Below are 23,140 nucleotides of genomic sequence, written 5' to 3' on the forward strand. Positions count from 1 at the left end.
CGGGAGTACGGTGGGGGTGTGGGAGAGGCGCGGGCAGGTGTCCCTGTGCGCAGTCGGGTGCGAGCGGAGCCGACTCCCGCCACCGCACTTCTGCCTCTTCTCATGTCTGCTCTCCGCTTTCGGCACCCGTGGGCTTCCGGGGCCCTCCGCGGGGCCTTCGTGTCAGGGCTTCTCCTCCGCACGCAGTTTCCCCTGGCAGGCAGCGTGTGGTTGTGCTCGGCTCTGCTTTCCCCGCGGCTGCCTTCCTGTAGCCGTGGGCTGGCAGCACCAGCGAGAGGTTCAAGTCGTCCCGTGTTCCCTCAGGGTGAGGAGGGGATCTGTGCGAGATACTCCGGCTTTGCTCTTCTCTTAAACTCCTGTTCCTTTTGCAGAATGTGATACAACTGCGTTTTATTTGGGACTCCTGCCTCTTCTACTTAAATTTTAATGGCGCACATCACCATAAATCAGTATTTGCAGCAAGTAAGCAAGTCTTTTTTTGTTTGTGGGCACTGTTAGAGTATGTGGATGCGTTTTTCTTTGCTGTATGTTACCTTGTTTAAGAAATAACCTAGGATGTGTGATGTGGCAAAGAAATATACTTCTGAGGTCTGTATTAAGTATATGGGCTGTGTGCTAAGGATGTATGCCTGGAGTGTCTGAAAAGTGTGATGGTTACTGATATAACGGATAGCGAAGTAATTTAACCATGAGAACTGACGTGGTGGGATTGTGAGTGTGTGCAGTAACAAATGCAGCTCAGAGATTCAAGAAATACGGGGATTTAAGAAGTACAGAAATGCAGAAACGCAGTGTGTAGGGCATGGAGAGCAGAGAGACAGGAGCAGGGTTATAAGGATACCGGCTGAACTGAACCCTCAGTGTCAAGCTTTCAGTGTGACCACTGTTACTGCTTATTTCTTGAACCATTGTATTTTTGTCATCGTTACCATCTTACTTGCTTCAGTCAAGATCAGTCAAGGACACAAAAAGAGAGTAATTCTTTGGGTTTTAGTCTCAAAAGTGGAGTGGCTGATATCTCTCAGGACAGTGATCTACTCTGAAAAGTCAGCATCTTGTCCAGTTGACAGTCAGTTTAATATGAAAAACTACTTCCAAAACACAAAATTAGCTCTCCTTTGCTTGAAATAAAACCCCACCAATCTCTGAAAGAGTTTAAGCAGTTAATTTTCCCTCTTTCGCTGCTTCTCTTGCTATTTTAGTCTATGGTTTTTCCCATTTTGTATGAGCTTTCCATACAGAAGCAGTTAATTTTCCCTCTTTCACTGCTTCCCTTGCTATTTTAGTCTATGACTTTTCCCATTTTGTATGAGCTTTCCATACAGCAAAAAGATTATTTTTTTTTTTTTCTTGTCAGGACACAAAAATACAACACATAAAGCACAGGCAGTGGGAAAGGAACTCATAAGAAGTATGAGTTTCTTCCACAACTGAAGAAATTTCCAGTTTGATGTCATGATAAGTTGCTCAGACTATTTTTTACAAGGAGTTGCCTTTAGCAGGAAGCAGGATTAAACTGTTCTCCCACAGAATATAACATTTACAGTCTTGACAGGTTTTAAAAGTATTCTGTACAGATGCTAGTCTAATATCAGACATTGCCTTTGGAACGATAGCTACGTGTTTAATCTACTTTGTTTTTAAGTGTTACTCAAAGATTGTTTATGCATTTTAAAAGTATTCTATGCAGATACTAGTCTAATATCAGACACTGCCTTTGGAATGATAGCTACGTGTTTAATCTACCTGTCTTCGGTTTTAAGTGTTACTCAAAGATTGTTTATGCCTTTATATATGTGTTTGATGCTCATAAGTCCAACTGGAATTTTGAAAGGTTTAACCAAATCTGGCTCACAACTGCTGTTTTACAATGCTAAACCTGTGTAAATTGTTTGGGGATTCTCTGGGTTGCTTATATCCTACAAATCAGGAAAAAACAACAATAGTGTTCACCCTACCTTCTCCCTGATACCTTTTTGGAAAACAGGTGTATTGAAAGTACAATATTGATTCATTCTGTTTTAAACCTTTAAAAACTCACATTTGAGTTGGTATTGATATGGACGAGTAGTGGTAGCAAGAAGGTGGCTTCTGTAGTCAGTGTGTAAATACGTTGTATGGCTGCGGCTGGATTTTATTCTGTAATGTGACTGTTTTCTTTTGTAGGTACAAGAAGCCATTGACAGCAGAGATGGACAATTTTGTGCAGAATTGGTGTCATTTAAACATCCACATGTTGCAAACCCAAGGCTACAGGTGAGAATCTGGTTTTGACCTTTTTTGGTTTGCTTTCAGCTTTCCTAGCTCTTTATATGAATTCCTTTCTGTTGGAGATAAACCTCAGAAATCTGTTTCATAGGCCAGAGCAGGATGCCCTTGTAGGTTTGTTTCCCTTTTCTTCTTACAAGGATATTATGTATTTAATTGTTTTTTTCCCTGGAGGGCGTTTTCTGTTCCACTTTGAATTGTTTTGTGGATAGATACAGTCCTGAGAAAGTCCCTTCTGGCCCGGTCTACATTAGTTAGTAATGTGGCACAGTGGAAGTGACTATAAAGAGAAAACCAGTGGGTGGCAAGGGTCCAGTGTTTGTGCTATATGCGTTTCAGATGCTTTTGTGTAAGGCTAGCTCTATTCAGGTTCTGGAGACAGAATGCACGCTAGCGATTCGTTACACTGGATGTGATCATTAATGTAATTTAAGGTTCTGATAGATAGTAAAGGCATGTATGCATAAAACTACCATGACAATATATCCATATGATGTTCTGTTTCTGATACATTGGGTGTTCCTTTAATGTTTCATTGGTTTATTCTATACTTAGCTTCCGTCTCCAGAGGAGAAGTGTCAGCAAGTTTTGGAACCACCATATGATGAAATGTTTGCAGCCCACTTAAGGTAAGGGTGGACCAGGAATGTAAAGCCGGTTGTGAGGCATCCAGCCAGGATGGGGCAGGATATCCTTCAGTTTATTTAGTTATTTAAGAGGGCTGACATCTGAAAACTTGATATTTATCACTCTTATAATTAATGCTAAAACTGCAGGAAGTAAAGACCACCTCTTTCCTTTCCACATAAAGTTTGCTTTTTGTACCTGGCAGTCATTTGCGTATAGCCGTTGACACAGCTTTGGTTTCAGTGCTTGCTGTTTCCTTTGCTCTGCATTTACTAGCTATACAAGAATTTAGAGTGAAATAAGTAAGGGAAATAAATATTTTTAAAAGGGTATTTTAGTCATAAAAGTACTCTTAAGACAGCTTTAGGACCTAAGTAATTCTATGAGGCTTTTATTTAAAAAAATTCTGCAGTAGCACAGTCTTTAGTTCACTTTCAACAGTCTTGGAATTTTTTTAATCTGTGCTAATCTTGGTGGCAGTTTTGATAAGCATTAGCATATTACAGTTGATACTGCACTTATTATAGAAACAAATCTCCATTTATCTCGGATCAGTTTTCTACAGTTATCAAGCCTAGTGCTGTGTGAAAATACTTGTGCCATTTTGTAGCAACATTTCTAATCATATTTCTGTGTCTCTTTTAAATAAACTGTAAAACTCTGTGCCTGTTAAGAGACAAAAAGAAATATTTGTCTTATGTATATGATATTTTCTGATGCACTAATGCACCTTTTCTTTGACAGGTGTACTTATGCTGTTGGAAACCATGACTTTATAGAAGCATACAAATGCCAAACGGTTATCGTCCAATATCCTTTTCCATAAATCTTGTATATTGTTTTCAGATTAACTGTATGTCTTCTTGTAGAATAAGTTGTCTTTACCCCTTTTAAAATCTAATAGAATGTGGTCTGCTTCCAACCACACTTCAGCTATTTAGAAGATACTGATAAAGAAAGGTGCTATCTTACCGCTAAGTGGCCTGTGTTTCTTACTGCTGCTGCCACACCAAGGAGTGCGATGCTGTGCTCATATTCTTCCCTGATGCATCTTTGCATCCCGACTCCTCATCTACTTGCTGCTTTTTTGGTTTCTGCCCTTTCATATAGTAACATATGGTACCATTCAGCTGCTTGTTTTTTTCAAATCGGTGCTTCATTTCATAGCATTTTAAATTCTCCTAAATACAATACATCTTTCCTGCGAGCATTTCAGGCACATAAAGAAGAAAACTGGTGAGTACATCATAGAGAGCTGCTGGAAACTCTAGACTCATCTTTCCCTTGTGTAATACCGTAGTAGTCAAACTAAAATTATGCCTATAGTTTTTATTTATCCCCAGCGATACTTAAATGCAGCCTAATTGATTTTGCTGCCTGTTTGAGTTTTTAGGTCCAAAAGTGTGAAAACTTAACATCTGAGCTTAATTACATAGAAAGGTCCATAAATAAGTATGTGAAGAATTTGTTCAAGGTGAGATGGTATTTTGTTAAAGCCACAGTAAAAAAAGTTTCAGAATTAATTCTTCCTCCAGTGTAGAATTTCTGAAATGCTGAGATCTTGACGACCTTTCCTTCTAGAAAGTACATCCTTCTCTATTTAAAGATTGATCTATACTTTTCCAGTTTTATGACCAACTATCCAAAAAAAAAAAAAAAGCTTGTTTCTCATGTCTTTCTTACTGCATGATTTGCACATACTTAGTATACTATGTCTTACTTTTCCAGGGCTTTACCTATTATGTATGCTGTAGCCCTTGATCTTCGAATTTTTGCTAATAATGTAAGTAGATCTGATTAACAACCTCATTACTTTTATCTGTTAGGATCCTATTTCTATGGTAGAAATATTTTAGACTTTATTACATAGCCTAATTTTGCTCAGTACTGTTTAACTCATTGTTTAGGATTTTGTTGACAGACTAAATTCATTCAGTCCTGTTGAAAAATGGTTGCTTAGTCTGACCACCTCCCACTTTGCATCTTGGACTAGAGAGGTTCCGAGGGCTTGCATGCAACTCAAAGCAGTTGCTTAGAGTATATGAAGTGGTTAAGTACTATCTTTATAGAGTAGCGTGGTGGCACAACTCGCTATTTCCATGTGTTACCCTTGGGATTTTGTGGAGATCTTTGTAAGGGTGGAGATATCCCAGACAACTGAGCTAATCTGAGCACTCACCTCATCTGAAGAGGGAAGTTTCTGCCTCCTTTCCCCTCTTCCAGCTGTGTGTACTGCTTTTGATGCTCGATGGAGCCCTTGCCGAGCCCATACAACTCCTGACAAGCAAAAATCCCCAAATGTACGTTATTTTTCTCAGGCTAGTGAATTAAGTAGCTTGTGTAGGTACCTATTGAGAACTGCTAGGCCAAGGTAAGTGGCAGGATCGTGATCTTGCTCCTGGTCACTTTACCTGAAGAGGCGAAGCTGAGTTGAAGTTAGATTAGAGTTTGACAATATCCAGTATTTTCAGTGTTTGTCCCCTTAGCACTTTCTTGTACCCACCTACTCACAAATCAACACATTTCGCATGCTTATACAGAGAATGTTCTGTGTGTGTGCCTGCTGTATAACAAGTCTTGATTCTCTGAATGAGGCAAATTCATATATCTGAGATGCATGAGAAAGGGGAAAGTGGGATCAGTCATGCTGGAAGTGTTTGAACTCTGTCTTCTAACCATAGTATATTCAAAGGATGTAGATACAGAGAAGACTTCTACCACAAAGGGTGCATTTCCATTTCTTTTCCTTACATTTCAACTAGTGAGAGTGCAAGCATTATAATAGTACTCTTTAGAAAGCACATAATAAATATCTACTTGCTATTTTTTTCCCCTCACTCTTCTTTATTGTTTTAAGTTTTGCATTAATCAGTGCATGGATCTGTCCCATGTGTTGGCAACTCAATTTTTTTTTTTTCTTGCCGCTGTAACATGTTTCCCATTTCTTCTGAAAGTCCTAGGTCTTAACACTGTGTGCTACTACTAGAAAATGTTCAATATCGTTTTGAAATGAAATCTAGCCTTCGTGGCTGTGGAGAGAAACTTAATTCTAAATTCTAAAACTCAGACTGCATAACTGGGGAATCATTTTAGTTTGCTTTTCTTCGAAAGACGTGTTTTTTGCCAGACTTCTAGTCTTTGAAAACTTGAGTTGAAGTGTTAATGCTCCAATTCAGCTATAAGTATTAATGGTCCAATTCAGCTGTCAGATGATCCTGAACTTAAGTTTGAGAGCTGCATTAAGTTTAGTGGCACTAAAGGTAATAGCGGTCAGTGCTGTTTTCAAAGGACTGTCCTGTGCATTAGGTTTGGTACATGTTCAGGAGCCTCTCCGAGTGTCTCTCTTTTATTCTGTGATCTTGACTGCCTTCTAGGTTTGGCAGATAGCAGACCTGACAAATCTTTATAAATACTTTATAAAATGATGTATTAAGGAACTAAACTGTTTACAACCCAGTGAACCAGGATGTAGAATCACGTGTTGTTTCTTGCTGTGTAACAACAGGCAGATCAACAGCTAGTGAAGAAAGGGAAAAGCAAAGTTGGTGACATGTTGGAAAAAGCAGCAGAACTGCTGATGAGCTGTTTTCGAGTCTGTGCCAGTGACACGTAAGTGAAAGATCCTCTAAGGAATTTGCACTATTAAATTGTTAACAACTTAATGAACTTTACGTAAGATTTTCCTACTTACTAAGACCATATCTGGGTAAGAATGAACACTCCTGAGGTGTGTTTCCTCTCACTTATAGTCTGTTCTCTCTTGACTGTTAACTACAGCTGGAGAGGCCTTCCTTCAGGTTTAACATTCCTAGCAGATGTTGTTAGGAGAGAGTGATTATGTCCCTGTCTCTCATGAAAGATCATTAATGCTTTTATGCCCTGTTCAGTTGTGGAGGTTGCTTCATTATGATTAGACAGAAAAGAGGTGACTCTGGTTTCCAGCCTTAGCAATTTTAACATTTCCAAAGTGGAGAAAATGATTTTTACCCCATTTTTCTTTCACCTTAATATTAGAAGCTACTGCTATGCTAGTGTATATGTTACTTGCAGAGTGGAGTGAGGACCCTGATGCAGATGAATAATATTTTGCATAACATCTTTTCGTTATATTGAGAATTGTAGCAGAGCTGTTTAAATTTACGAAGGGAACACATGTTCTGTTTTGACAGTGCTGCTATGGTTTAAGACAAGGAGTTTGGCCATGATTTTTATTTTCAGACACCTATTTTTATCCTAAAAATCCATAAAATATCTATGGAGGGAATTGACCATAAGGACAAAGTAATTATTTTCATAACAATGTTCACTACTAGTATATTTTTTTCTTCTTTCTTATGACAGTCGAGCAGGCATTGAAGATTCCAAAAAGTGGGGCATGTTGTTTCTTGTGAATCAGCTGTTTAAAATTTATTTTAAGGTAGGGTTCAAGTCTGGTAAGCTGTGTTTTGTATTTCATACTCTAAGTCAAACCCACCCTTTTTTTATATGATACTATCTATCTACACTCTCTGAATAAAATGCAATTAATTTTTTTTAACAGATCAATAAGCTCCATCTATGTAAGCCCTTAATTAGAGCAATTGACAGCTCAAATCTGAAGGACGAATACAGTATGGCGCAGCGAGTTACATACAGGTATTATGTTGGACGCAAAGCCATGTTTGACAGCGACTTTAAGCAAGGTACTGTGTGCCAGTAAGACAGATATAAAGTCTTGCTGATGGGTCTGAAATCTGGCTGATGTCATGTGTGTGAGACTCAAAATGTGTGTAGAAGGTGCAGTTATGTTTGCACTGATCAAAGGAAAAGTCATGCTGAAAGATCTCAGGGCCACATGCTGAGTCACGTCAGAGATGAGATTACATGACGCTTCTAGCTGTAGTATATGCCTGGTTCTAAAGTATTTGTGTCAGTGAAGTTCTCTGTAGTTTTATGCATAGTTTATGTGCATAATAAAATGTATGAGCATCCAAAAGAGTAGATTTGTAAAAGGTTTCACAAAGGAGGCTTTGTGACTCTCTTGTCTTCTTCAAGTTGCTGTATGCCATGTAGGAAATCTTCAGCAAACTGTACTGTAGAATTAATTTCTCAGTACATTGATTTTGGAACATGTAGAAGCAGCACTTCTGAGATTCTAAAAGATTCAGTAATTGAAATGCTTCTAGAGCTAAGGTGTGCAACTTCCATTGCTAACTGAAGACCCTGTCCAAAATCTGTTCTGGAGCCAGTTTTGTTACTCTAAACAGTGTGTTCTGCCTGTCAGGCTTGTCGTTTTTCTCTGTTGGTGAAAACTGATGAGAGATTTTCATGTTGTCATGCTGTGTGATCTCGCTGGCACATTTCTGCAGCTCAGCAGATGTGTGCATCACATGCAGTGTACATCCACTGAAGAACTTAATCTGTAAATTTAGAAAAGAGTTCTGTTTCATCAGCACTTCTTGAGATTCTCCCCTCCTGTAATAGTAGCACAATAGCATTACTGAAATGAGCTGAAAATTCCAATACTGCTTGTAACTGTTACCTCTGACATCGAGACCTTGACAAGTTTTCTTTGCCTTTCTGAAGGAGGACTTACTTTTCTGGTAATACTTTGTATTTTGTGTGAATCTCCAATAATTCTTATATCCTGTATCCTGATCGGTTGATTCTTTTTTATATAATTTCAAATATCATGTGGTCAGGTTAGAGTTGGACATGGAGCACAGAATTTGGGTTACAGTTTTAATCCATTTTTGTTGTTGACTGATGTTACTAGCACTTTTATTTGTGTCTGCAGCTGAAGAGTATCTGTCATTTGCCTTTGAGCACTGTCACCGCTCAAGCCAGAAGAACAAAAGAATGATTTTGATCTACCTGCTGCCAGTAAAAATGTTGTTGGTGAGTAGATGTTACTCTTCTAAATAATTTTTTGGGGACAGATAACCAAACTGATGCTCGGTTTTCTGTTTGCCCATTCGAGGCATGTCACAAGGGTTGTGGAGTAGAGCATTTCAGTTTTGAACAAATCAATAAAGACTAGTTACTATTTGATCATTTCATCTTTCTGTTAAAATAATTAAGCACATCTCTGCTTCTTGTTCTTGTCCTTTCCCATGTGCTGTGCTAACATTTGTGCATCCCTGAGTTGGTGGGACTATGCTAACAATTAATTCACTGTAACTGAGGGGACAAGAACTAGATTTGAGAGTTTGCTGTTCCTGGCCCTGTTACCAGAGTTACCCATGGAGAATGTTGTTATCACCTGCTTTGGTGAGTTGCTGTCTTGCACCTTTGCCCCAACCTGTTTATGACCATCCTCCCATTTCCATTGAGTGCTTCCTTTCCAGTCCCTTGCAGTGTCAAGTAGGTAAAGGGGAAGCATAGTAGGTGTGATAATTGGCTTCTGTTTTTCATTTTTTATGTAATGACTTTCGTACTAGTTAGTTTTCCTTTATCAACGCTACCACTGATCGATCTGAAAACAACAGTCTCCCTAAAAGCTTTGTCCTAGTCCTGACTGGGTGCCTTAAACTGGTGGGTCCGTTAGTGCCTAGAATGACTGTGGCTTTTCTGGAGCAGTTCTGGTGTACAAGAGGCACTAAAGAAACTAGATAAAGGTCTTTGTTTTACAGTTGCCTTTTTTTTAATCAGAGTCCAAACATTAACACTAACCTTAAACTGTACTAAAATAGCTTGGATTTTTTTTCTTTTATTCCTAGCAGCTCTCAGTAAACATGCAGCTGAGTTCTGCTCTCAGCTAATCCTCCAACCAGGAAAGGGCTTACCAACAGTATAGCATGGTGGTAACTAAATTTAAAGTCTGACCCAAGTCAGTGTGCAATCTGATCTCTGCTGTGCAGGGGGAAAAAGAACAAGTTTCTTTTTGATAGCATAGGTGGTTCAATCTTACCTGATCTAGGATTGAGAGTCGATTTTTTTATTTTTTTTTTAAATTTATTTTTAATTTAAACTTTCTCTCTTTTTATTTTGTTTTGGTTTTTAAGAGGACATTTTTATTTTCTCACGGAGACATAGTGAAGAAAAAATGTGGTACGGACTGAGCTAGCACTTGACAGTGCTGAAGCACTGCTTGTATTATTAGTAATGCTTGGGATTCCCGCAGTTCTTCTGTTTGCAGATTAGATCATACAGCCACGACGTAAAATTTGGATCTGCCTAGACCTCGTGTCACAGGATCTTGCTTTTACAAGTTTGATAGTTGTTCCCCAACATTAAGAAATATTAAGACTCCCGAAACCATGATAAATAGGTAGTTATCGTGAGTTGAGCTACAGGGTGTTTGGCAGGGGTAAGGAGGCTGTCTTACAGAATAAGAGGTGAATAAAAGTATTTATAGCAAAAAAAAAAAGTGGTTAAACATTTGTCTTTTTCTCTAACACTTGTTATATAGCATACTAGATTACATTTAAAATGCATTTGACTTTACCCTGGAAAACTTGGAAACCGTTTATTTTTCAGGGCCATATGCCAACAGTTCAGCTTTTAAAAAAGTATGACCTTATGCAGTTTGCTGAAGTAACAAAGGCTGTGAGGTATGATGATTGTTTAATTGTGTTGTGTGTTAGTTTGTTCAAAAGTATTAACTGAAAGGTATTTATTTGGGATGATTGAGGAAGGCAGGGGAGGGATATTCCTACCAAGTCAAACAATTTCTTTTCTTGTTTGGGTGAGACCTTCTCATGTTCTCATTTCTTCATCTTTGTAGTGAAGGCAATCTTCTCCTACTGAATGACGCTCTGACAAAGCATGAGACCTTCTTTATTCGATGTGGAATCTTTCTTATCCTTGAGAAGCTGAAAATCATCACATACAGAAATCTCTTTAAGAAAGTGTAAGCGTAACAAACCTACATTTTTGCAAAAGCAGATTTAATATGGTTTCACCTAGGGCTGAGGTAGAAATGTATATGCTCCCTGGTTCTCTCTGACAGCTAAATTCCTGCTAGAGTGAATTTATCATAGAAAGGCCATTTTTGTAAGAACCAGCATTTTTAAGTGATTGTTTCTCAATAACAGATTTTTTTTTTTTCCCTGTTGTTTCTTTCAGATACTTGCTACTCAAAACCCATCAGCTGTCTCTAGATGCCTTTCTGTTTGCCCTGAAATTCATGCAAGTGGATGATGTTGATATTGATGAAGTCCAGTGCATTTTAGCTAACCTTATATATATGGTATGTGCTGACCGCTTGTTGTCTGGTCCTTCCAGACTTCAGACAGTAAAAAATATTAGGTAGAGAATGAAAGTTTATTACAAACCAATGTATCAATAATCCCGGGTTTTCTTGTGTAAAAAAGTTGATTCAGTTGTGCCCAAAGTGAAATGTTTTCATTTGCCCTAAGGGCTTCCTCTAGTTCCTACCTTCTTTTGCAGGAATCACTTAAAATTGAAGTTGAATTTTACATTACAAATCCAGTACTGACATTTCTATAGATGCCTAAATACTGATCTAAAAATACAGAAACTGTAACTGGGACCAAAAGGGATTTGTTCTTCTGCATTTGAAGTAGGAGACTCTTGACATTCTAACATTAGAAAAAATTAAAACCAGATTTCTTTGGGTTTCCTTCACATTTTATCTTTTTCTCTAAGTGGATCTCAACTATTCATGAACAGATAAAGGCTTCAAATCTAGAGATTTCTAATAAATCGGAGGTTTTGGAGCAGCATTGCACTGTCAGCAAGAAAATTAACCACTTCTCTGTTTCTGAATCAGATTATTTGATGTGGTCTAGGAGTAACAGAGGGTGGGAATCTGTCACTGGAAGTTTTCTTTTGGTGATACAACACTATATCTGAAAAGGAAGTACTGTGCCATTTAGTTTATTAGGTATGTAATAGTGATTAATTAAAAGCCTCGTTTTAGAGTGAGCAAGAGTAGATTTAGAAACACTTCTATAGAGCTCTGTCTCTTCAAGGAAATGTAAGCAGACTGGTAGGGGACCCTGGCTCTCGGACTGACAGCACCATTCGTACGCAAACATGGTTATGCTTCCAACTTTCTGCTTACCCTGTGAGTCGACCCAGTTACATAAATTGGATCCTTATAGATATTCAGTACAGTAGCGCAGTGGTGATTGAGTATACACACATAGCTTTGCTTGATGTAACCTGAAGACAGCTGAGGTTATAGGCATAGTTGTTACCAGCTTCCAGTACTAACAGTGTCTTTTTCTCCCTCTGCCAGGGTCACATTAAAGGCTATATATCTCATCAGCATCAAAAGCTTGTGGTCAGTAAGCAGAACCCATTTCCTCCGCTGTCAACAGTGTGTTGAGTATTGCGTCTTACCCGTGCAAGTACTTTTCTGCTACTCGGCTTGCCCAGTGGACCTGCTCCTGATCACCCTGAGAACGCTGTAAATGACCTGGTTCATGTCCAGGACAGGAATACCAGGAACTGTTTGTGGCTCCTTTCCCAGAATGACCAAGGCTGCCAGTGTTACAAAGTGCGTTGGAATGAAATACTAACTTTTCAATGATAGTTTCTGCCAGGCTTTCTGAATCATTCAAAGTATTTCATGAGGAAATAAAGCAAAGCATTCCAAATTCATTCCAAATTCCTTCCAAACTACTTAAAAGCTTTTATAAAGTACTTTGTGTTACTATTTCTGCATGTACCTTTCAGAGAGGAGAAGTATCATCCTTTGTTACTTGTGTTAATCCATTCTGAAGAATGGATTGGTATTTTCTTTCATGATTTCCATTTTTTTTTTTAAAGTCTCTTCAATAATCCTGCTGGTATTAAATACTCTTTTCAAGCTTTCTCTGAGAACTAGAGAAGTGCTTGACACCAAAAGCTTTACTGTGTCAGCGGTACTTACGGGTTCAGGTAAGTGTGGGATTTTTGTCTGTAGGTGCCTGCAGATGCCTTTGCTGTTTTTTTAATTCTGGTAATATTTTGTTTCGGTTTTGTTATGATGAACAAGAGCCTATCTAAGTAACTTACCCATACTCGAGTCTGCTTCTGGGGAAAACACTGTCACTGGATCCATTATTTTAAGTGTTACTACCTTGGCAGTTTTGTTTGTTTAGGGGTGGTACAACATAACTTTGTCCATAGTGATGGGATGGTAGTTTGGGGTTTTTTAAATTATTTTTAAAGGAAATAAAGCATTTTTTTCCCCTCTTTGAGAGTTGGGATTTATTTTACCCACTAACTGACTTGGACATGATTGTAAGGGAAAACGCAGGTACCATGTACGAGAGCAAGCATTTTTTAGTGTGATGAGAGTGTCAAGTCCTACATCAACATAGGCGTTTAAAGTCTTGGAGTTTTCCTGGTCTTTGTAAGTTTTACTTGTATGGATGTTGAAATAGGAATATGAATTTGCTGAATCAAACCGCAACAAGAATTGAAAAGACTCATTTCCTTCTAGCAACGTTTAAAATCCCAGAAAAATACTAATGCTTTTTGAGTTTTAGGATGAACAAACATTTCTAGAAAACGTAAAGTTCAGTCACTTTTTAGCAAAATAACTAGGTTTACTGCATCGTGGCTTTCACAGTACTGTGTGTTGGCAGAAGAAGGAAAGACAAATGGGCTTTTCTCTCTGAATTGGAGTTATATACGTATCATTGTTGCAACTTCCATTGCTGCAAATCATGATATAGAGTCAAATGGGTGTGCTGGCTGCATCCAGACGTTTCCTTGCAGTGATTGGTTAGGGGTTTGGTAGGGGTTTGGTGCTGGGTGGTTGGTTGTGTTTGTGTCTTACTTCATTTTTTGTTTAAACCATATCGTATACCTCGCGGTGTTAGTGAACAGAAATGTTTCCCGGTCAGTGTCTTCTAGTGGCCAGGATCCCAGGATACCAGTCAGAAACCAAGTGCCCTTGTACTCGGTAGCGAAAAAGCTTCCTCCAGCCAGGTGTTTGTCTACGGCCTCCTGGAGGTGTCCACAAAACTGCCTGTTGGTGAGGCTTACGTTGAGTATTTGTTTGCAGTCCTCAGCGGGAAGGTACAAAACCTGCAACTCGTCACCTTGAAGTTCATTACCCTCCATTGTCCAGCCACTGACTGTACCAGCCAATTTTGGAATTAAAACGTGTTCTGCAAAGTCTCTTTCAGGGGTGCATACAGGAAGCTGGTGGTTGTTGCACTTGACGTGCTCATGGAGTTGTAGTAATGCAATGTTGTTCTCACCGGTGTCTTCATCGTAGCGGATGTGTATGTGTTTCTCACTAACTTGCATTATCTTCTCAGTTCCACTTGTTCCATTAGGCCCTGTGAAGCAATGACATTTAACTGCGCTTAGGAATAATTTATCGGAGACCCGAGAACTGGATGCAGACTGACAACTGCCTAGTCATGCTGAGAAATACGTGCAGTAGAGAAACTAAAGTCATTCTTTCTTGAAACTGCTGCAGTCAAGGTAAACTAGGAATGATAGCTATATTGACAGCTTTTTAATGCTGTGTAGAAGCACGCATAATTTCAGCGGGAAGGACAAATACCCAACAAGAGAAGTGAATTTTGGCATGAAACAAAAGCCACGTCTAAATCCACCTGGTTTAGCTTATCCCTAGGTGCTGAGTTCTGAACTGGGTTTGAGAGGCAGTCATCTGTGCTTGGCTTGTAGAGGGGTATGAGGCAGCTGTAGTTCTAGCTCAGAGTACTTAACTGAGATGCTTAAATGGGATGACATAGATTTGTTTCCTTTAACAACGTTTTTATGCAGCAAAAATTTTAGTAAGCTTTTTTAAAATTAGTTTGTCAGAGCTAAAACTTGCTGCAACAAGAGAACAGGTTTGATCACTTACCAGCACCAACCCTGACTTCAAAATGGCTGTACAGAAGGGCACACTCCGCTGTAGTCAATACGAAGTTACTTTTTAGCAGCACTCCTCCACAGAAGCCCTTCCCTTCTGAGTTTAGCAGCAGGACCTAAGAAAATGCAAAAAGACGATAGCACTGTCCAGGTGAGGTTGAATGATGGGTTTCATGAATTGCTAGAAATACCTGCCAAGGAAATCGCTCATCACGTTTCTTCCTGGTTTCACGTATCAGATTATCAGTGTCTTGTAGTCTGCCACATGCACATTGATCTGGCAAACGAATTAAAAAAAAAAAAAAAAAAAAATTCAAAACCTCATGCTGTATAATTTCAAGACAACTAATACCTACAAATACTTTATTATAGATTCCACCTTGACCTTCGGGGTTTGTTTTTACGCCAAGGAAAAGGAGAAGGACAATTTCTCAGCTGGTGAAAACTGGAATTATTTGCTTGGCATCTGTAGTCTAATAGCTTAGCGATGGTGCTGAACATTCTGCATCGTTGCATTAGGCTTGTGGGGACCAGATTTCACTGTATCTGTAACTAAGGAAATGAGGCTTCCTTTCCAGGCAACCATCAGCACGACTTGCTTCCCCATTTTTGTGTCCTGTATCCGAATTGTGCCACATACCTGATAGCTGTGGCCCAATCTGGTCAAGGTAAATCCTGGGTTTTCCTTGTTAAAGCTGTTACTCTAGGGATGCGCGTGCCTTTGTTCTGGTTCAAACAGCACGCATGCTTTTCAAGTGGATCCCCCAGTTCCTTGCATTTATCACACTTTCTGGTCGCCTTGCGGCGTGGTCTTGGCCCACACAAACTGGATTGTGTTCAGGTGAAGCTACACCAGAAGATACCCTCCAGGAGCACACATAATGTACTTTCATAGGTAATGGGTCCTTAGTTCACAGGATCAAACCAGAGCTAGTCTGAAGTAAAGCCCATGTGAAATGTGCACTGAATGTGGACATCAAGCCTTCATCACCAAAAGCATGGCTCTACAGCTCAACTCCTCTTCAACTGCCCTACTTGCTAATATAGACAAGGGGCTAAGTATCCTACTGGGGTTTTAGTAGACCTGGGTTATAAGGGGGTGAGATTGAATAGGGATACCTAGTATGAGATTAAAAAAATGAAGAGGGCTACTGCTTCAAACTAATTAATATGGTAGCAAATGCCTTTCATTTATCAGACCATCAGGTGCCTGACTGGAATCAATTGAACCTCATGCCCGAGCAGACAGGTCTTCAGCGGAGTTACTCTTTACTGAGCGTAGGAGTGGAAAACCTGGCCCAGTAAGTGATACGTAGGATGATGCAAGTCCTTTGTGCCGACCCATGTTTAAGTGTTTAGATCAAATGTCACTTTTGCTACTGCTCTGGCATCTTGGGCGGTGGTCCCTAGATTCCTCCTTTTTCTTCCCGGTTTGGAAGGTCAGTAATATTCTCATCGCCTGAGTCTCGAAGCAGGCTGATGGCATCTGGGTATCAGCTGATGGCCTGTCCACCCCAGCCCTGAGCCTGTGTCCCCAGGATGTCTGTGCTCCCACCCACCTAACGCAATGCACTGTTTTTTATCCTTCCCGAGCTCATAGCCATCAGCACAGGAGCAACGGTAGGAATTACTTCCCGGGTAGCAGAAGTGGTGACATCCTTCCTTTGCTTGGTGGTGACATTCATTTTTAGCTAAACGGAACAAGCAGAGGAAAAGCATTAGGAACACTTCAGCTGGAGTATTCATGCATAGCTTGAGTCCTCTTTACGAAGCATTTCATCTTTACTTGCTTTGTGTGGAGGTGGGTAGGGACTCTGGCTTGGTATTATTTTTCCACCACATTGTTTTTCCCCTTGCTAAGCAGAAATTGGAGACAGCTGGGTTTCTGCAGCGTCCACAGACTCCTTGCAAACTGTGCTCACCCGGCACCTCCCTGCACCAGACCGTCTGCACCTCTGAGTCTTGGTGAGTGTTACCCAAGGGTCAAACTTCCATGTGAACCCCTGAAAGGATGCCCTGGGTTTTCTTTCTGCTCTGTTAAACAAAACAGTAAGTATCTGCAGCGGGGGGAACTGTTGCACGTGTTAAGAAGGCAGATATTGCTTGAGGAAGAAGGTGGCTAAAGCTTTCTGTTTTTCAGCAAACACAAATGCATAGCTCTTATTTCTCATGCTTGTGCTAAGAAACTTAACAGCTGCCAAAGATAAGAAAAAAAGGAGTATTAATTGCATTTGAAACATGCTTGGTCAACTTCCCGTAGCTGAGCAAACACTTCAGCTTCAGGACAAAGCAACAGGAGGAACAGCCGTTTGGTGCTGGATCTAGCTCACAAGTAGAGAAGGAGCGAAACCCCTCGCATAACGTAGCTCTCCGAGGCTCATGCTGAGCAGATCCTGTTCTCAGCACTGGTCCAAGCTGTGCCACCTTCTGTGTTCCCCCAGAAGCTGGTCACTGTCACACCCCTTACACAGAAAATCTCCCTGCCTTGCAGCAGCCAGGGCATCTCCCACCCCAGGGGACCGGCAAGCCAGCAGAAATACTGGTGTAAGGGCTGGAAAGTAGAACCTGGCAGATGTAAAAATGTAGGATCCGGCCCAGGGTGTTTTACATGTCGGAAAGCATCTGTTTTGCTTTACACCTTTTACAGTTCCACTGAAACAGTTTGTTTTCTGGAGTCCGTCTGTTCTGAGGGACTGTCCAGTGGGTGTGAGTGGCCTCGGAGGCCAGGGACTTGCTTCAGTCCTTTTGCTGCATCCCCAGGGAAGAAAGGAGGAGGGGGAAGAGGCAGCCTGCGTAACCTCGGGATGCCATAACGTTCTGGTAGACAGGCGGCACACAGCACCCCTCCTCTGCCAAGAACTGTGTGTTTTAACCTAAAATATGATATCTGGCCGTAACAGGAGAGGTGTGTATGGTTTCCCAGGGACCCCCTATGACAGGAGAAGATGGAGCTTGTCAGAAGAGGGGGCGATGCCTTACCGAAAGCACAGTTCTCTCCCTCGTAGCCCTCGGCGCAGGTGCAGGTGTAGCCACGGATGCTGTCCTCACACATGCCGTTGTGCTGGCAGGGGCTCGATGAGCATCTCCTGCCGCCTGAAGAAATGCCGCAGGAGAGGGACCAGTCACCACCACCGCTGACCCGAGCTACGCAGCCCCCTTCCCGGCACGTGAGCCACTTAGAGAAGCGTTGCGAAAAGCAGTTTGGAAGGAAATGGTCTGTCTCACCTAACTGCTTCTCAGGGCTAATTTTAGCTCCTCAGGGGTAATTTTAGCCTGAGTCTCTGCTTCCAGATGTGCTCCCGCAGCCCCTGGCAGAGAGGCTGGGAGGTGCCCCGAGGCAGAGCCTGCCTCTGGAGGACGGATGCTCTGCTTCAGGGAAAAGCACCAAATTACAGTTCATGCCCTTGTTGTAAATGTAATGAGACTGGTGGTTTAGGTCCCCCATGTTAGGTTGCTATGCACTGGATAAAAAAATCTGGCATCAAAATTATACAACAAGCAACTTCTAAATAGGAGGAAATCTGGCTGTTACACATCTATACAATCATTATACAGCAGCTCAGACACGAGCAAGCTTAGGCTTTCTGATGAACCCAACATTGAAAGCAGAGGATGTCCTCACCGCAGGTGAAGCACCAAGCAGAGCTGCCAGTTTCCCTTCACGCTGCCCGCTGGAAAGACTCCAAAAGAGTTTGGAAACTTTTTCCGAATAACGACTGCTGATTGTAGACATGAGCGATCAGCGAGCAAGCCAGAAGTGCCTCACCTGGAACATGCTCTCCAACCTTTCTAAAATTTTAAACTTCATCAGAGAGGTTAACTTCAGTCAGCGAGCTGCTGTAATCGGTATGAGGGATGGAAAGGTGATCACTGTCCGGTACTGGGAGCAAACCAGCACCCACCATCTGCTGAGGCTGTGGGAACAAGTATCGTTGAGTGTTACCTGGACTAAAATACTGCCTTACAGCAGTTACCACCTTCAGCCCACCTGCCGTCAGATGCCAGCAGCCTACCCTGGCACAATTTAGGTCTCCTGGGAGGGTTTTTGGGTGGGTTAGGGGGGGTCTCATCAGCACGGCTGAGCCGGCAGAGTTGAGGAGCGAGGCCCCGCAGCAGCAGGGGTGGGTTGCTGGAGCTAGGGAAGGGCTGCACCTACAGCCTGCAGCAGGCGAGGTGGTTTCAGGCCTCTGAAATGCATGCTCAAATATAGGTAAGGAAGCCTCAGAAAATGTCTGGGGTCAGGTGAGGTGCTGTAAGACTGGGGAAAAAAATAAACCTGGCGCCTAGCTTTTAAAAGAGGAAAGAGAAAATTCAAGGAATTACAGAGAAATCAGCACAATTTCTGCTACTGGAATGATTAAATTGTTCGTAAGCACCCAGCAAAGTAGGAAGGTGGTAAGTAGCAACCAGCATGCATTTTTCAAGATCAAATAGCCCAAACCAATTAAATCTAATTGTATTATAGGATAAGGGACCTAGTGGGGCATCGGTGAGCATCGTAGACCAGAAATGTCTCGGATGATACTGTCAGCAAGTGAGCTAGGAAAACACAGACTACTGTAAGGCATGCACAAAACTGTTTGGAAAATTATGTTTAAAGAGAGGTTATCAATAGCTAAGTTTATACTGTCGATGAAAGGCTAGAGAGCAAGCCTGCGTGACACGCTTAGTACAAACATCTGATGGCTGAAATTAGGAGAAGTTAATGCCACCCTCACAGAAGTAATGAGAGGCCAGATATTTAGCATCACTTCGTAACATTTATATCCCTGATGGGATTCTTCTATGTAACGGTTCCCTGAACTCCATGTTTTAGTGGCTTCTGCAGAAAATTAATACTAACTGCTGGTTTTGCCACCTCCTTTTTCTAAACCTGAGATTAGAAATTAATAGAAGCTAAGTTAAAAACAAGAGAAAAACTTGAGCAAGGCATGCAGGAAAGGAGGAGGGCATCGGGCACAGGCACCATAAGCCGGTGCCCCGGGCTCCTTGCTCCGGAGGCACCTCCTGACCTCAGCCCCTCGGCTCCGACAGACTCTTGCCTTGGCAGCTGCCCAGGGCTGATGCCAGCGCCCAGAGTTTGCAGACAGCCCAGCAGCTGTTAACACCTATTCATCTCACTCAGGTTTAAGTGCTAGGTTTGAATTTGGGAGGTTTTGCTGGGAAACCTGTGCTGCTCTGTTTTGTCAGCAAAGCAGACTTTCTCATGTCCCAAGTTGTTTCAGAACAGCCTTAAGTTCAGGGAAAAAAATAGTCTATTTACTATGAAAACACCTACTCGCCTTCAACTTTCATTTGCTTTGCAGTCTTAAATATTTTTTCCAATTTATTATTTTTCTGATCCTTTCATATCAAGACTTTTCCTCCTGCTTTACCGCAGACATGACAAATAGTGACTGGGTGTTCCTTGTGGAATAAACTGCTAGAAAGTCTCAGAAAGCCAGCATTGGACTGAATCATAATGTTCATAGTGTGACAGTGCTACGAAGGAGAGAAATCAAGAGGCCAGCTTACCATAGTAGGCATCCCAAAACATTTTCTGGGGGGAAAAAGAAAAAAAAAAAAAGAAATTAGATTTTAATTCTCAAATGATATCATCTGCCATAAATATTTTGATAAAACAAAAACATTATGTGAGAGAACATATACTACGGTTTAATGTTTACACAGTTGCAGCACTACAAATTCTGCCCTGCTAGCAAAATTTGGATGGGGTTGGAGGAGGTTTGCATCCTGCTTATTTTATTGTTTCTTAAGAAGCTATAAAGGAAAAAAAACACTTGGCAGGCAAGAGAGGAACAGCTGAATCCTTTAGCAATACAGCTTCCTGGAAAAACTGGCTGGCCATTGTCTCTTGGGTGTGCAGCGGCCTGGGAAGTGACCCCATCCCACCCTGTCCCATCCCGTCCCCTCCCGCTTGGGGGTCAGCCCAGAGCGGAGCCGCAGGTCCCCAACGCTGGGCACCAGCACCGCCTGCCCCACGTTCCCCGTGGCACTGCGGCCAGCTCTGCCGCTGCTTTCCCCACGGGGACACCTCTCCCCACTCCCTGTATCTGCCCCGTCAACCTCCCCCAAAGCACTGGGACCACCCGATGGCTGTTTCCTCCGTTTTCCCTGCAAACATCCTCTCCGGCCGGATTCCCGCTGAAGAGCCCGGCATCTGGCTGTACGTGTCAGGAGGGCCTCGTGCACCAGGGGTTTGCAGCCGCTGACCCGGTGAACCTCTTTCTATAGGTCCCACTTCTTGCTGGCGCGTTGCTTCCCTCCATCCCAACACCCCTTTGCCCGCCCTGGTCCCTGCGGGATGCTGAAGCTGTATTTCTGTGTGCGGTCAGGATGGGACAGCAGCCATATACTTGCGCAACGTAAGGCGCAGGACACATCATGTTCCGGAGGGGACTTTAAAAGTGTCAGAGCTGACCTCTGCCTTCCCGCTTTGACCACTGAGGACACCTGCTTGCTACCGGCTGGGTGGAAAGTGCAAAGATTTCACATGGGGAGAAACCCAAGCGAATGAAGCAGGCTGTGGAGTTGTATTTCATAATTAAAGGACCAAGGCAGTAATTTTTTATCATGCGTGCCGGAAAACAAAATACTTACGAGCATTTCATCGTTTTCAAATACTTCTCTTGCTTCTTCATGCGTGCATCTCTCTTCAAGGCACTCCCTTTCCAAGCTGCCTTGGAGGACCTCCTCCAAAAGCAGGGAACTGGCACGCCTCTGTCTCTTGATAACGTTGTTCGCATCATCAGCTGATATGAACACTGGAACGTTACGTGACAAAAAGCTAACGTAAGTACTTAGATTCACTTCCTTATATACTTTTACCTCCTTCTTTTAAAGAGAAATCCTTTTGGTTGATTCAGGGTCTCAGCCACATTAAACTTACATACGGCAAGAGCCCTGCTTTCCTAGCCCAAACTCAGCTGAGGAGTCGTGACCTTTTACTTTTGGGGAGTGCCTGACTTGCTCCCCAGCAGGGAGAATTTGAAGCCCTTCCCGACCGTTTTTTTTCCTGCAGCAGACCGAGCGAGCGGCGTTGCTGTGGCCTGGCCAGGGAAAGGGGAAAAGCACTGGCAGAAGGGCAGGGGCTGTTCTGTACGACTGCGTGGGGCTTTCAGACGCATCAGTAGGAGTGAAAATGATTTGTATTAATTTATGATGATGGAGCCGAACTGAAGCCCTTCAGTCTTAGTTCACAGGGATTTTTTTTGCTGAGAAGCAAAACCATGACACGGCTGAGTTCTCAATCAAATCTCTCTTAAGGAGCATAAATAAAAGCTACACCTCAGCAACGCTCAAAGAGGGCTCTATCCTATACCGGCTGTTACGCGGAAGGTACCATCATCTTTCTGATTAGAGTAAAGAGGAGGAGAGATCAAAGACGTGAGAGTTATCAGATCTTAAAACTCCTCTTTGCAATGATGCCAGCAACAAACGCTGCCGGCCGGTGCCGCGCTGGAGCCCGGTGCCTTTGCCATCCCGCAGCGTGCGGCGGCGTGTGTCGGCACGTCTTTGCCAGTTCTCCTGTGCTCGGGAAGGAAACCCATTGGGGCAGGGACTGGGGTTTTTGTATTTTGTACAGTGTTCGGGGGCCCAGCGCTGCTCGGCACAAAGGTTGAAGTAACCCATAATATTAGAACTGAAAAAAGTGACAGCAATAACAAAATTATTCTGAAACGGCATACAAATGCTTAGTTACGCTTTTGAATGATATCCGATAAGCAACAAGCTTGCATGTGATATTCAAAAAGAAAAAAGAAAAAGTTTCCTGGCTGTGTTTTGCATTTTAAAGTGGTGTCTGACACCCCAGCGCACATCTCTGCCCTGCAGCCGCTCCGACGCACCCAGCACAACTGCTGCCGCCGCCGCGGCCCTTCTGGCCTTCGTAACCGGTCACCAACTTTTTCTTCCTTGCCCAGCTCCTCCTTATTTTTGACAAACCATGGAGGATTAACACAGAAACCTAAGTTCCTTCAAGCTGTAATAAGTATGCATCTCAGTCTCTTTCATAGGTCTCTTTTATTTTTATTTCAGCAGCAACTAGAAATATAAAAGAAAATTCTCTTTAATACCTGGGGCACTCTTTAAGAATGATAAATTTTTCTTATTTGGATTTTTCTTATTTAAGAATAAGAAAAGACAAAATGCTACCCTGGTGTAAATGATGGTGCTTCAAAACTACATTGCCTCAGTAACCCACCGCAGTTTTTACTTAGCTATATGAAATAAACAGGGGAAAGGTAAGGAAAATAAGGAACAGACAGTTTTCAGTGATGTCACCCTGTGCTACAAAGTAAACACGACCCAAGGTACCAAAGCACCGGTGTTTTTAGAGGAGCAGTAGCACAAATGAGAACTAAAGCCGCACCAAGGCAAAGGCCATACCTGCCTGCTCCGTCTGAAGGAAGAGGGCAGAGAGAAGAAACCACGTTGTCCAAGGGCTCCTCGCCATTGCCGCCCTCGCAGCCCGCCGGCC

General features: G+C 42.2%; 2 protein-coding genes across 2 annotated transcripts; one reads left to right on the forward strand and one right to left on the reverse strand.

Moving 5' to 3' along the window:
- Positions 1-389: 389 nt before the first annotated feature.
- On the forward strand, positions 390-12,690 carry PCID2 (PCI domain containing 2). The gene is made up of 14 exons (XM_009703799.1): positions 390-462; positions 2,167-2,256; positions 2,824-2,897; positions 3,640-3,705; positions 4,090-4,131; positions 4,624-4,678; positions 6,401-6,504; positions 7,237-7,312; positions 7,436-7,577; positions 8,672-8,772; positions 10,354-10,427; positions 10,601-10,726; positions 10,942-11,065; positions 12,080-12,690. Exons 1-14 carry the CDS (start codon positions 427-429, stop codon positions 12,167-12,169), a joined length of 1,200 nt encoding a protein of 399 aa, XP_009702101.1. The 5' UTR covers positions 390-426; the 3' UTR covers positions 12,170-12,690.
- Positions 12,691-13,605: 915 nt separating this feature from the next.
- PROZ (protein Z, vitamin K-dependent plasma glycoprotein) lies at positions 13,606-23,116 on the reverse strand. Its single transcript, XM_009703800.1, has 8 exons — positions 23,050-23,116; positions 21,262-21,425; positions 20,176-20,200; positions 17,641-17,754; positions 16,221-16,352; positions 14,853-14,938; positions 14,654-14,777; positions 13,606-14,117 (listed from the first exon to the last, which is right to left on the reverse strand). The coding sequence occupies exons 1-8, from the start codon at positions 23,114-23,116 to the stop codon at positions 13,606-13,608; spliced, it is 1,224 nt and encodes a 407-aa protein (XP_009702102.1).
- Positions 23,117-23,140: the final 24 nt, after the last annotated feature.

The sequence above is a fragment of the Cariama cristata genome, unplaced genomic scaffold (genome assembly GCF_000690535.1).
Source record: "Cariama cristata isolate BGI_N322 unplaced genomic scaffold, ASM69053v1 scaffold4907, whole genome shotgun sequence".
Classification (NCBI taxonomy): Eukaryota; Metazoa; Chordata; class Aves; order Cariamiformes; family Cariamidae; genus Cariama; species Cariama cristata.